We start from the raw sequence: 13743 nt of genomic DNA, 5'->3' as shown, positions 1-13743 counted from the left end.
TGTTGGACAGGATGAAATCATGTTTGATTTCGACACCTAAGTGACAGCTTTTAACTCTGGACATTTCCACGTCTCCTTTTAAACAAATATGGACTGCAAATCTATCCAGTGCATTGAGTCGAGTTCTAACTAATGGATTGAGAGTAACAAACGGGCTAGTGCGTCTGTGAGGAAGGTGCCACCTGAGTAAACAGTCATTCATCTCAACTATATAAAGGCTGGCCAGACCTAGAAGGGACCATGAAGCAACTCCAGGGAACCAGAGAGAGAGAAGCCAGAAGACATCCACCAACATTTCTCACACACTCAACAGAGGGAATACAGGTGAGCAGCACCAAACCCCTTAATACTCATTTTCAACCACTGAAATATTTCTCATCTGGAATTTTCTCTGAATTATATTATCTCCTATTATGATGCTGTTTGGCTGAAATTGCTGACATTTGAAACAGCTTGTCCTCTCTTCTCTGCTAATATCTAGGAGGTCAAAAGATGAAAAGCACCCACTCTTTCGCTGGACTTCTGCTCTTGATCATTGTTCAGAGCAGCTGGCAGATCCCGCAGGAGAGCACAGAGGACAACTCTAGGTAAGAGCCTCGAACTCGGAGCAACTTCTGAACTCTGCACCATTCAGGTTGAGGCTTTCTCTCTCTCTCTCTCTCTGTGAATCATCATCCTATAACTGCTGACTTGTCTGTTTTTTCAGCCTGTTGACAGAGGACTCCATGTTCAGTGAGCCAAGGGAGCTTTCAAACATGAAGAGACATTCAGAGGGAACCTTCTCTAACGACTACAGTAAATATCTTGAGTCGAGACGAGCACAAGACTTTGTCCAGTGGCTAATGAACTCCAAGAGAAGTGGGTGAGTGTCTTTTTCTTCTTCCTCTGCTGCGTGTCGGTCTTCCTCATTCCATTTCACAATGTAGTGGATCATCTTCCAGTATGAGACTTAAACTGAAACTGTATGAATGCCGTAGTTACAATAAGAGATATGGCTTGTGAAATGTCAAACGCTTTTTGCTGCGCTATAACCAAAGATAAGCTTCTGCTACACTTTATGACATACTGCAGATATTTACTGCATGTTGGTGATTATCTTGGTTGTATATGGTTTTAAGTTACAGTTCAGTAAAACCTTACTACATCAGCTTAACAATGCACCGTGAATCAATTAGCTTATTATCCTCATATTATCAATTCTAAATAGTTATTATCAACACTGTAAAATCTCTCCATGTGTTTTCAGTGGTCCCATCAAACGGCATGCAGAGGGTACCTACACCAGCGACGTGAGCTCCTACCTGCAGGACCAGGCAGCCAAGGAGTTTGTGTCCTGGCTGAAGAATGGCCGAGGCAGACGAGAATAGGGCTCCTCTACTCAGTCACAGAGTCCCCCAGTGTCTTATGTCCCTGCAGTCAAGAGAGAATGCAACTCATCCAGAATGACCCCCTTGTTCCATTTCATGTTTTATAACCTGCATCGTCCTCTGGTCGTGCTAATAAATCCCCTGACAAGAAATGCTGTTGTCTGTCAATTGCTAATGTTTTGGTTGTTAACAGAGAACGGTGACAATGTATTATCTAAATGCTTCACTCTGTACTTAAACATCAGTGGTAAGATTTTCGAAGTGATACAAAAGAAGAGGAATAAGATATTGTGGTTAAAGGGTAGCCTAAGAGTGAGATGTTATTTCACTCTCCTAAAACATAACAGGTGCAAAATGTTGGTAAAACTGGCCCAAAATCTGTCATCTGTACCTTGCTAATTTTTGGTGGAAACATTTTAAAGGTCCAATGCAACCATTTCTAGCTCAATACCAAATAGTTTCTGGCTAACAATTAAGTGCCTTACTGTGAGTGTTTTCATTTAAAATTGTCAAAAAGAAACAAAAATAGCTTTTTAGCAAAGAGCAAGAATTTTGATAGGATTGTCTGGTAGTGGTCTGAGTGAGGGAGAAACTGTAAACCAGCTGTTATTGGCAGAGAGGTTTATAACTATCTTTCTTATTGGTATATTAACAAATTTACCACCTGGTGACATGTCACCAGGCAGGCCAAAACTCAGGCTGAAATTTCAGGCGGTCTTTTCAAACAACTAACACAAAAAGGGGAAGCTGGTAGTGGTTAGAGCGCTGGGCCAGTAACCGAAAGGTTGCTGGATCGAATTCCCGAGCTGACAAGGTAAAAATCTGTCATTCTGCCCCTGAATAAGGCAGTTAACCCACTGTTCCCTGGTAGGCTGTCATTGTAAATAAGAATTTGTTCTTAACTGACTTGCCTAGTTAAATAAAGTTTAAAATGGACAATTTCACAATATTATTCCAACATCATAGTGGGGATATATACACTGAGTATAGAAAACATTAAGAATACCTGCTCTTTCCATGATATAGACTGACCAGGTGAATCCAGTTGAAAGCTATGATCCCTTATTGATGTCACTTGTTAAATCCACTTCAATCAGTATAGATGAAGGGGAGGAGACAGGTTAAAGAAGGATTTTTAAGATTTGAGACATGGATTGTGTATGTGTGTCATTCAGAGAGTGAATGGGCAAGATAAAATATTTAGGTGCCATTGAACAGGGTATGGTAGTAGGTGCCAGGCGCACCGGTTTGTGTCAAGAACTGCAATGCTGCTGGGATTTTCACGCTCAACATTTCCTGTGTTAATCATTAATGGTCCACCACCCAAAGGACATCCAGCCAACTTGACACAACTGTGGGAAGCATTGGAGTCAACATGGGCCAGCATTCCCGTTGATCGCTTCCGACACCCTTGTCGAGAGAGATGGATTATAAAATGAACCCATAAACAAAAATGAAGTGGAAACATAATCCTTACTTTTATAATAGATGTAATTGTATTATTTATAAGTAACACTTCAAGGACATCATGTTCAAGTAGAGACCCTGTGTTCACGGAGGTGGAACCCAAATCAATCAGCCTTGAGGCCAGCCGTATCACCAAGAGGAAAACACACCCAGGGTTTTCAATCAGGTAATGGAAAGACGTGCTGTCACATCTGCTAATTTAGCGTCATAACACGTTTTACCGATGTTGCACCGACAGCAAGGACACTTGAGGAAACCAATAGACAATACTATGTCAATGACAGCCTGGCAGAGATCAGTGGTCAATCAGGCGTCACTTCCTGGGTGTTCCTGGCATGGAAACAAACTAGTCACATGAGCCAGATATATGTCATGCTTTGGGATGCTATACCTTTCTAAGCTGTCAGCTAGTGCATCAAAAAGCATCTGTTACATTTTTTTTTTTAAAGCCTGCCCGCTCAATTCTATTTATATTCCAAATCTCTAAGGGTCATACTGGGCATTTGTCGTAATCAAAATGTGCGGGTTCTTTTGTGGTTGAATTTAGAAAAGCTAATAAGTAAGTCACTTCTGTAGATGAGGATAACGTTGTGTTCTGTATAGTATGTTCAAGTGAAGTCATATTGTATTACCTCCAGGCAAATTGAGTTCCTGCACTGAATGGCTTCAGCATGTGCACTTCATTATCCAACCTCGTTATCCAACCTCATGCTCACAAGGCAGATGTGGCTGTGAGTGTAGCGGAAGACTCAGTTGAGCGGATTGCTGTCAAACACTCTCACCTACAGTGTAAGTGACCTGACCTCGTGTATACGGTTGACTGGTCAACTCAAAGTAGACCCTCACTGCCTCACGCCTTGGCTTTCTCATAAGTCAAAGTTTACAAAGTGAATCTAGAAACTCTCTCAAAATGAGAATTAAGGTTATTTTGGGGGGCATTTGTTGAAGTGTCAAGCCCATATCAGACACGCCAAACAGCATGCAGTAGTATTTATGGGGGAAATAAACATGTTCAAATAAATGTATTACATTTGAGGTTTATAGTTTCATAGTAAATGTACATATACAAGATACATCATAAACAGTAATACATCAGCTCTAAAGACCAATAACAACTTAGAAGCAGAAACAACATCATGTTTTCCAGTGCCATATTTCCTTACAATGATTTAGGTCACAAACAAAACTGATTGAGTGACTATTTAAACAAATTCATTCCCGAGCTAAGTAAAAATGAGTAACGAGTAGTACTAGAAATGTTCAACAAGAGATTTTAAAATATTTTGCAGATACTGATACTTTAAAATGAAGCAATGGTATGTATTATAGACAAATAGGCATGGCGAATTATATGTGAACAAATACATTTTTTTGTCATTGTAAAAAGGAAATAGTTTCAAAAATGTTATAACAGTAAATATACTATACATTTTCCCCTTCTAGAAAAAGTGCTATTGCAATTGTTTCTATAGCCATGTATGTCTCCCTTTAGCAGACGCCTTCAAGTATTAGTTGAGCTTCATCTTTAGTTATTGAATGGACAATCATTCCTGGGCACACACAATGGCCCATGACAAACAACAAACGTAAAATGAAACACAAGCATGTACTTTGCGGCTTGAAAAATATTGATATAATGCAATAACTGCAACTATTTCAACTTTGGCCGTAGAACTATGAAAACAAATATTTTGATTTCAACTAAAGCCAGGATTTTATTTTCTTCTTTGTTTCAATACTATCTATTGGTATGCATAACAGTATTCTACAACTTAAGTCAGGCTTTTTACTATTCAAATGCTCAATGCAATGCTTGCTCTTTGTACAAGAACATGTTGCCAACCATAAATAAAAGAAATAAAAAGCTATTTTCAACTAATCTCCTTGCTGGTAGTAATACATTTTATTGGTAGTAATACAATATTCAAAGCTTAAAGACAATTTGCAAAAAACTGAAATCATAATGCGAATGCTCAAACACAGATACTGTAGATTTTCCTTTGCATTTATCGCATTTTGAAATTCAAGCAGATGCAGTATATTTTATAATACTTCATTAAATAAAACGTCATGCATAAAGTACATTTTGACTTTGCCTAGATGAATTCATCAATGATATATATATACATACATTGGGGCAAAAAAGTATTTAGTCAGCCACCAATTGTGCAAGTTCTCCCACTAAAAAAAAAAGATGAGAGAGGCCTGTAATTTTCATCATAGGTACACTTCAACTATGACAGACAAAATGAGAAAAAAAATCCAGAAAATCACATAGTAGGATTTTTTATGAATTTATTTGCAAATTATGGTGGAAAATAAGTATTTGGTCAATAACAAAAGTTTATCTCAATACTTTGTTATATACCCTTTGTTGGCAATGACAGAAGTCAAACGTTTTCTGTAAGTCTTCACAAGGTTTTCACACACTGTTGCTGGTATTTTGGCCCATTCCACCATGCAGATCTCCTCTAGAGCAGTGATGTTTTGGGGCTGTTGCTGGGCAACACGGACTTTCAACTCCCTCCAAAGATTTTCTACGGGGTTGAGATCTGGAGACTGGCTAGGCCACTCCAGGACCTTGAAATGCTTCTTACGAAAACCTTGTGAAGACTTACAGAAAACGTTTGACTTCTGTCATTGCCAACAAAGGGTATATAACAAAGTATTGAGATAAACTTTTGTTATTGACCAAATACTTATTTTCCACCATAATTTGCAAATAAATTCATAAGAAATCCTACAGTGTGATTTTCTGGATTTTCCCCCCTCATTTTGTCTGTCATAGTTGAAGTGTACCTATGATGAAAATTACAGGCCTCTCTCATCTTTTTAAGTGGGAGAACTTGCACAATTGGTGGCTGACTAAATACTTTTTTGCCCCACTGTATATATATATACTTGCTTTCATAGTCTTTAACTGCAGTATTGCACAAACTTTTAAATGGAGTGTTTATCTAGTTGGATAATTGATCAACTTCAAACAGCTGTAATATTATGATACTGGAAAAAATACAAAAACATACAAAATACATACAATAAATAAATGTCTTTAGGTTGCCTCACAAAGAAGCCGTTTTGGACACGTCAACTTTTAAAAAAGACTGTTTTAAGCTTTTGAACACACAAAGATTTACAAGACAAAACATAAAGGAATGGTAAACTGTGGCACACAATATTGATTTGCTTAAAACACAGTGAAGGGGGAAACGTCATAAACTTGACTCCCTGTCGAAGCAGCCCTTCCTCATCTTTCTTCTCTTCTTTTCTTTCCTACCACTGTTCTTGGATAAGCTGTGGGTATAAACACTGGCTGTTAGTGCTTTCCAAGTATACAGCTTCAGAACGTAAGCTTTATACCGATCAGCTGTCCAGCTCCAACAATGAAGATTCTCCATTGAGCATGCTTTTTAGTCCAGGACTAGGCTTATTCAGTGTCCGGGAAACTGCCCCCAAAATGTATCATCAACTGATGTCTCAGTTGGGAGGGGCTTTACATTAACATTAGGTTCCTATTTGACATGCTTTAGTAACCTCATGCTAATCCACTCACATGTATAGTATTGTACTGTATGTTCCAGGCAACTGAGAGGTATGGGGTCTGATGGGCAAGACCTCAGACAATGTTCATGAAAGAGCAGTTCTCAGGAGAGATGTACTAGTAATAAGTCACTCTCTAGCTGTTGCATATCGGAGCCTACAGCTAGCATGCTGTACTGTAGTGCTCCTTGTCAAACTGCCCTTCACAGCCATTGGCTGAGGCATACAGTCAAAGGCTGAATGGCATGCTAGCAGAGACTGATTGATACAGTTAGCATCTTTCATGCACTTTACATCCTTGCTGTCTCAGTCATGTCACTTTAAACTGAGCGCATGTTTACTCTCCACTGCCTGTCATATGCATGGGTTTATATTCCAAGCAGCGGAAAGTTAATGGACTTAGCATCCATAATGTTTACCTTTGCCTAACACCGGCAGTTCCTAAGAGCTGTGCACTCTCAGTGTTGATGAACTAAAACAATTAGAATGTAACTTGACAATTTGTAGAATGCAAAATAAGCAGCATCTAGTTTCAACCAAAATGATCAATTAAAATAAAAAAAGAAACATTTTCCTGTCCTGCATCATATCATGCAAAGATAATATGTATTTTTTTTCCCAAAAAAAACTGACCAAACAGACTAAGGATGAGCAAGCAAGGGCACGGGGATCAGACTCTTACCTTTGGGGGATTCAGCATCTATGAGGATATGAGGGAACTTATGATAGAGATGGAATGGGAAAATACAGTCAAGAAATGGAACAACTCATCAGCTCTAAAATGTACCGTCAAACCATTTTGTTTACAGTATTGACTCACAGTATCAATTTCCTAAAAATCCTTTATATGAACATTACACTTTAGCAAATATGAGTCATTCTATGGATTCAATGGTACATAGATGTCATTTGTTTCTTTAATGGGTTATAACACAAATACACTCGAGGTGGAATTCTAAGTTGATATATTCTAAATGAACTGATGCCGCAGGGAAATTAGCAAGAAGATTTGAGTTACATGCATGTATCTTAAATTCGGATTCATATTCATACATTTTTATACAGACGGACAGAAAAAACAAACAAAAAGAGATGTTTTCAACATCAATGTGTTGATTTCGGATGAACATGACTGAAGGCAATTCAATACCTTTTTGAGTCTAGCTCTTTTTTAGAGTTGTCAGAGTTGACATTCCACGTGTTTCCAAAAGAGCCTCTGGACATTTCATCAGTGATGTTGAGTGCAGATTCACTCCTAAAAAACAAGACATAATCATGCATAATAATTCACAACAATCAGTAAACTATCTGACTACTAATGAAGCATGAAGTGTCATTCGATTAATATTTCTTCCACTCACAGTGGCTGATAACTTACTTTTGATATCCTTCTAACGGCACCTGCACTACTCCATCTTCCTCTCCCAAAATACTTTGCTCCTCCTCCTTAGGAATAAGAAAATCAACAGGAACTTGTTATACTAGTGATATCTAGTACTGTATGTAATATATTTGTTAAAACACACGCAGAGATGAACTATTACAACGGAAGTTACATATCTCAAGTAAAAATGATCTACTGATATTGTCACACCCTGATCTGTTTCACCTGTCTTTTTGCTTGGCTCCACCCCCCTCCAGGTGTCGCCCATCTTCCCAATTATTGGTGAAACCTTTGTTCTCCAACAGGTTCTCCAACTCCTCTGGGAGAACCAGCTTTTTGTAAAAGCAGAGAAGTGCGAATTCCATCGCTCCACCATCCCCTTTCTGGTTTACATCATCGCTGCATGGAGTGTACATATGGATCCCAGGAAGGTGAGAGTGGTGGTGGATTGGCCCCAGCCTCTGTCCAGAGTACAGCTGCAACGTTTGCTGGGATTCTGCAACTTTTATCGCCGCTTTATCCGGGGGCTACAGCACCCTGGCTTCCCCTGGACCTCAAGTTACATCCCTGCTCCGCCTTCTCCCACCGCCTCAACGCCACAGAGAGGAACTACGATGTGGGGAATCGGTTGCTTCTCCATGTGAACATTACATTTACATTTAAGTCATTTAGCAGACGCTCTTATCCAGAGCGACTTACAAATTGGTGCATTCACCTTATGACATCCAGTGGAACAGTAGTGCATCTAAATCTTTTAAGGGGGGTGAGAGGGATTACTTTATCCTATCCTAGGTATTCCTTAAAGAGGTGGGGTTTCAGGTGTCTCCGGAAGGTGGTGATTGACTCCAGATGGCGTTGGAGGAGTGGAGGCACTTTCTAGAGGGGGCAGAACATCCATTCATTGTGTGGACCGACCACAAGAACCTGGAATATCTCCACATCGCCAAGCGCCTCAATTCCAAGCAGGCTAGGTGGGCCCTACTGTTCACCCGGTTCAACTTCTCCTTCTCCATGAATTTCATTCCTCTCCCCAAGCTACCCTCTGCCAAAGATACGGCCCAGCTCATAGTGCAGCACGTCTTCCGGATCCATGGACTATTAGTAGACATGATCTCCGACTGGCGTCCTCAATTCTCATCAAGGTTGTGGAAGGCGTTCTGCACCCTCATTGGGTCGTCGGCCAGCCTGTTCTCCGGGGTTTCAGTCCAGCGCCCAGTCGCAGTGAGCCAACCAAGACCTAGAGACTACTCTGCGCTGCCTGGTCTCTGCCAACCCCACCACCTGGAGCCAGCAGCTTGTGTGGGTCAAATAGGCCCGCAACACCCTTCTCTGCTCTGCCACGGGCCTATCACCCTTTGAGTGTTCCCTAGGGTATCAGCCACTGCTCTTCCCTGAGCAGGAAGAAGAGGTCGGCATACCTTCTGTCTGGATGTTTGTCCGCCGCAGTCACCGTACCTGGAGGAGAGCCCGGTCGGCCCTCAAGACCACCTCCAGGTATCGACGACAAGCGGATCGCCACCGGACTCCCCGGTATCGTCTAGGGCAGAAGGTAAGGCTGTCCACCTGGGATCTGCCCCTCTGGGTGGGATCCCGCAAACTCTCCCCCCGGTTTCTCGGGCCCGTTTCCCATCTCCAAAGTCATTAGCCCCTCTGCTGTTTGTCTTCTTTTGTCCCATATGCTTCGTATACATCCCACCTTTCATGTGTCCAGAGTTAAACCCATATCTTACAGCCACTTGTCTCCCGTTTCCTGGCCCACCCCGCTCCCCCGTCTCATCAACGGCCAACCGGCGTACACAGTGAAGCGTCTCCTGAAGGTTCGATCTAGGGGACGGGGATCCAGTTCCTGGTTTTCTGGGAGGGTTATAGCCCGAAGGAGAGGTGATGGGTCCCCGCCAGGGACATCCTGGACCCAGGCCTCATTGCGGAGTTCCAACACCAGCACCACCTTGGTCAACCAGATATGCGCCCAGGTAGGACGCCAGGTGGCGACCCCTAGAGGGGGGTACTGTCACTCCCAGATCTGACTGTCACTCCCTGATTCCCGGTTTTTACACTTCTGTCTGCCCTGAGCCTGCCTGCCATTCTATACCTTGCCCCACCTCACTGGATTATTGGCCCCTGCCTGCCCTGACCCTGACCCTGCCTACCCTGACCCTGCCTGCCCTGACCCTGCCTGCCCTGACCCTGCCTACCCTGACCCTGACTGCCCTGCCCCTGCCTGCCCTGACCCTGCCTGCCATGACCCTGCCTGCCCTGACCCTGCCTACCCTGACCCTGCCTGCCCTGCCCCTGACTGCCCTGCCCCTGCCTGCCCTGCCCCTGCCTGCCCTGACCCTGACTGCCCTGCCCCTGACTGCCCTGCCCCTGCCTGCCCTGCCCCTGACTGCCCTGCCCCTGCCTGCCCTGACCCTGCCTGCCCTGCCCCTGACTGCCCTGCCCCTGACTGCCCTGCCCCTGCCTGCCCTGCCCTTGCCTGCCCTGCCTGCCCTGACCCTGCCTGACCCTGCTTTGGACCATTTGCACCCTCTCTGGATTTCTGATCCCTGGTTTGCCGGCCCCTGTATTATAAATAAACGTTTGTTTCTTCGACACTGTCTGTATCTGGGTCCTCCTTGAAACGTGATAGATATATGGCATATTAGTGTCATGTGTTGATTTTTAGGGTTTATTTTAGCCCACCAAAGGGCTAATCTTCCTTGATGCTATTTTTATACCACAGGAGATTGATGCCACCTTAATTGGGGAGGATGGGCTCGTGGTAATGGCTGGAGCAGAATGAGTGGAATGGTATCAAATCAAACACATTATTTCTGTTTGATGCCTTTCCATTGGCTCCGTTCCAGCCATTATTATGAGCCGTCCTCCCCTCATCAGCCTCCACTGTTTCATACCTCTTCTTCAGCATCCTCCAGTTTCTTCTTCTTACTCTCTGGCATTAGATCATCCAGCCAGCTCATCTCTCTCTTGGTGAAGAAGCAATCCATCAATTTCCGAATGAACACCAGCGCCAACACCTGCAAGGAACACAAACCCTACATTACTATACAGACAGAATCCTCTGCAGAAGTCATTTTTGTCCCAGCCATAGGGCAGGAGCCTTAACTTCTGTTTCTGTAGAGCATCAAGACATCTAGGTTTCACAATGTATAACTTAAGATATTGTCTTACTTCAATCTACAATATGGACAAATAAAGCTAAGTACCCAGATTGCCTTCGCATATTTGGCATATACAGGTAACTCCATCCAGATTAATCTACTGTATAAGGAAGAAAGATGTTTGCTAACCATCATGGGGAAGACGATGGCATAATTGGAGGTCTTGATGACCCAGAGCATGACCAGGCAGCTGAGCTGGATGATGGTGAAGAGATGGACCTTCCGCAGGGGAACGTGTCTCAGGTAGATGAAGTCAGGCTGGTGCTTGGCTGGCATGCCAAACAGCTTCAGACGGTCAAACAACTGATAAGCAATAGAACAATGGATTACATTACAACCTCAGGACCATTGTATTCCGGCTTATGTGTTTCTGTACTGTGTTTTAATGTCCTCAGATGGTCTTTGTGAAATTAGCTTTAGATGTAGGTCAAGTGTGCTGGGACTTAGCCTTACAAGCCTATGTTTGTTTTTTAAAATACATGTCATGCTTTATTCAGACATGCACAGAAACAGATGGGGTGAGAATAAGGAGGGGAATTAGGAGGAAAGGTGGAGATAGGAATTGAACCCTGGTCTCTGGAGGGAAGGCATGCACACTGAGTGTAGAAAACATTAGGAACACCCCACCCCCCTCCCCCCATTCCATTCAGGACAGCCTCAATGCATCACTACAAGGTGTTGAAAGCGTTCAACAGGGATCCTGGCCCATGTTGACTCCAATGCTTCCCGCAGTTGTGTCAAGTTGGCTGGGCCTGATCGCCGTTCCTGTAGGTTCATGCTCTACAACATCCGCAGAGTACGACCCTGCCTCACACAGGAAGCGGCGCAGGTCCTAATCCAGGCACTCGTCATCTCCCGTCTGGATTACTGCAACTCGCTGTTGGCTGGGCTCCCTGCCTGTGCCATTAAACCCCTACAACTCATCCAGAACGCCGCAGCCCGTCTGGTGTTCAACCTTCCCAAGTTCTCTCACGTCACCCCGCTCCTCCGCTCTCTCCACTGGCTTCCAGTTGAAGCTCGCATCCGCTACAAGACCATGGTGCTTGCCTACGGAGCTGTGAGGGGAACGGCACCTCAGTACCTCCAGGCTCTGATCAGGCCCTACACCCAAACAAGGGCACTGCGTTCATCCACCTCTGGCCTGCTCGCCTCCCTACCACTGAGGAAGTACAGTTCCCGCTCAGCCCAGTCAAAACTGTTCGCTGCTCTGGCCCCCCAATGGTGGAACAAACTCCCTCACGACGCCAGGACAGCGGAGTCAATCACCACCTTCCGGAGACACCTGAAACCCCACCTCTTTAAGGAATACCTAGGATAGGATAAAGTAATCCCTCTCACCCCCCCCTTAAAAGATTTAGATGCACTACTGTTCCACTGGATGTCATAAGGTGAATGCACCAATTTGTAAGTCGCTCTGGATAAGAGCGTCTGCTAAATGACTTAAATGTAAATGTAAATCACCAACAACGACGAAACTGCCTATAGGGAGGAGGTCAGAGACCTCGGAGATGATCGTGGACTACAGGACGGGGCTGTAGTGGAGCAGGTTCAGAGCTTCAAGTTCCTTGCTGTCCACATCACTAACAAACTATCATGGTCCAAACATATCAAGACAGTCGTGAAGAGGGCATGACAATGCCTATTCTCCCTCAGGAGACTGAAAAGATTTGGCTTGGGTCCTCAAATCCTCAAAAAGTTCTGGCTGGTTATATCACCGCCTGGTTGGCAACTTCTCGTCCTCCGACTGCAAGGTGCTATAGAGGGTAGTGAGTACTGCACAGTACATCACTGGGGCCAAGCTTCCTGCAATCTAGGACATTTTTACCAGGCGGTGTCAGAGGAAGGTCCTAAAAATTGCCAAAGACTCCAGCCACCCTAGTCAAAGACTGTTCTCTCTGCTACCGCATGGCAATCAAATGGCTACCCGGACTATTTGCATTGATAATTTCTTTGCACACTTTTGGCATTCTCTCACCCAGCTTCATGAAGTAGTCACCTGGAATGCATTTCAATTCAACCAGTTTGCCTTGTTAAAAGTTAATTTGAGGATTTTTTTTCCTTCTTAATGCGTTAGAGCCAATCAGTTGCGTTGTGACAAGGTAGGGATGGTATACAGAAGATAGCCCTATTTGGTAAAAGACCAAGTCCATATTATGGCAAGAACAGCTCAAATAAGCAAAGAGAAACAACAGTCCATGATTACTTTAAAACTGGGCTCTCCAACCCTGTTCCTGGAGAGCTACCCTTCTGTAGGTTTTCACTCCATCCCCAGTTGTAACTAACCTGATTTCAGCTCATCAACTAGCTAATGAGTAGAATCAGGTGTGCTAGAATAGGGTTGGAGCAAAAACCTACAGGAAGGTAGCTCTCCAGGAACATGGTTGGAAAGCCCTGCTTTAAAACATGAAAGTCAGTCATCCGGAAATATATTTTGATTTGTTGAACCCTTTTTTGGTTACTACATTACTCCATATCTATTATTTCATAGTTATGATGTCACTATTATTCTACAATGCAGAAAAAATAAAATAAAAAGAATGAAAACCCCTTTAATATGTAGGTGTCCAAACTTTTGACTGGTACTGTACATATTACCTCAATTACCTTGACTAACCTGTACCCCCACACATTGACTCAGTACCGGTACCTCCTGCCTCGTTATTGTTATTTTATTGTTCCCCTTTGATTTTTTTAAACTTTAGTTTATTTAGTAAATACTTTCTCAACTTTCTCATTTCACTGTAAGGTCTACCTGGCACCTGTTGTATTCGGGCACATGTGACAAATAACATTTGATTTGATTTAATGTCCTTTGGGTGGTGGA

The 13743-nt window shown here is 43.3% G+C and overlaps 2 protein-coding genes across 2 annotated transcripts in view; one reads left to right on the top strand and one right to left on the bottom strand.

The window, feature by feature from the left end:
- Nucleotides 1-222: 222 nt before the first annotated feature.
- Nucleotides 223-1519, top strand: LOC115115332 (glucagon-1-like). Its single transcript, XM_029643828.2, has 4 exons — nucleotides 223-324; nucleotides 482-587; nucleotides 707-862; nucleotides 1247-1519. The coding sequence occupies exons 2-4, from the start codon at nucleotides 493-495 to the stop codon at nucleotides 1365-1367; spliced, it is 372 nt and encodes a 123-aa protein (XP_029499688.1). The 5' UTR covers nucleotides 223-324; nucleotides 482-492; the 3' UTR covers nucleotides 1368-1519.
- Nucleotides 1520-6039: 4520 nt separating this feature from the next.
- Nucleotides 6040-13743, bottom strand: part of LOC115108541 (sodium-driven chloride bicarbonate exchanger-like) — a 44121-nt gene continuing 36417 nt past the window's right edge. The window contains exons 21-26 of the mRNA XM_029633028.2: nucleotides 11049-11222; nucleotides 10653-10775; nucleotides 7753-7820; nucleotides 7525-7629; nucleotides 7057-7093; nucleotides 6040-6128 (exon numbers count right to left, since the gene is read on the bottom strand). Of these exons, the coding sequence (XP_029488888.1) occupies nucleotides 7075-7093; nucleotides 7525-7629; nucleotides 7753-7820; nucleotides 10653-10775; nucleotides 11049-11222 (489 nt within the window). The 3' untranslated portion in view covers nucleotides 6040-6128; nucleotides 7057-7074. The remainder of the gene's footprint in view (nucleotides 6129-7056; nucleotides 7094-7524; nucleotides 7630-7752; nucleotides 7821-10652; nucleotides 10776-11048; nucleotides 11223-13743) is intronic.

This window comes from Oncorhynchus nerka, linkage group LG3, assembly GCF_034236695.1.
Source record: "Oncorhynchus nerka isolate Pitt River linkage group LG3, Oner_Uvic_2.0, whole genome shotgun sequence".
NCBI lineage: Eukaryota > Metazoa > Chordata > Actinopteri > Salmoniformes > Salmonidae > Oncorhynchus > Oncorhynchus nerka.
The sequence above is the reverse complement of the archived record's forward strand: the minus strand, read 5'-3'. Positions and strand labels throughout refer to the sequence as shown.

What these genes read in the sequence shown, in the direction of transcription:
- LOC115115332 (XM_029643828.2), top strand. Translation starts at nt 493, where the DNA reads ATGAAAAGCACCCACTCTTTCGCTGGACTTCTGCTCTTGATCATTGTT. An exon ending in AGCACAGAGGACAACTCTAG is followed by an intron (nt 588 to 706) that starts GTAAGAGCCTCG and finishes CTGTTTTTTCAG; the next exon opens with CCTGTTGACAGAGGACTCCA. An exon ending in ATGAACTCCAAGAGAAGTGG is followed by an intron (nt 863 to 1,246) that starts GTGAGTGTCTTT and finishes ATGTGTTTTCAG; the next exon opens with TGGTCCCATCAAACGGCATG.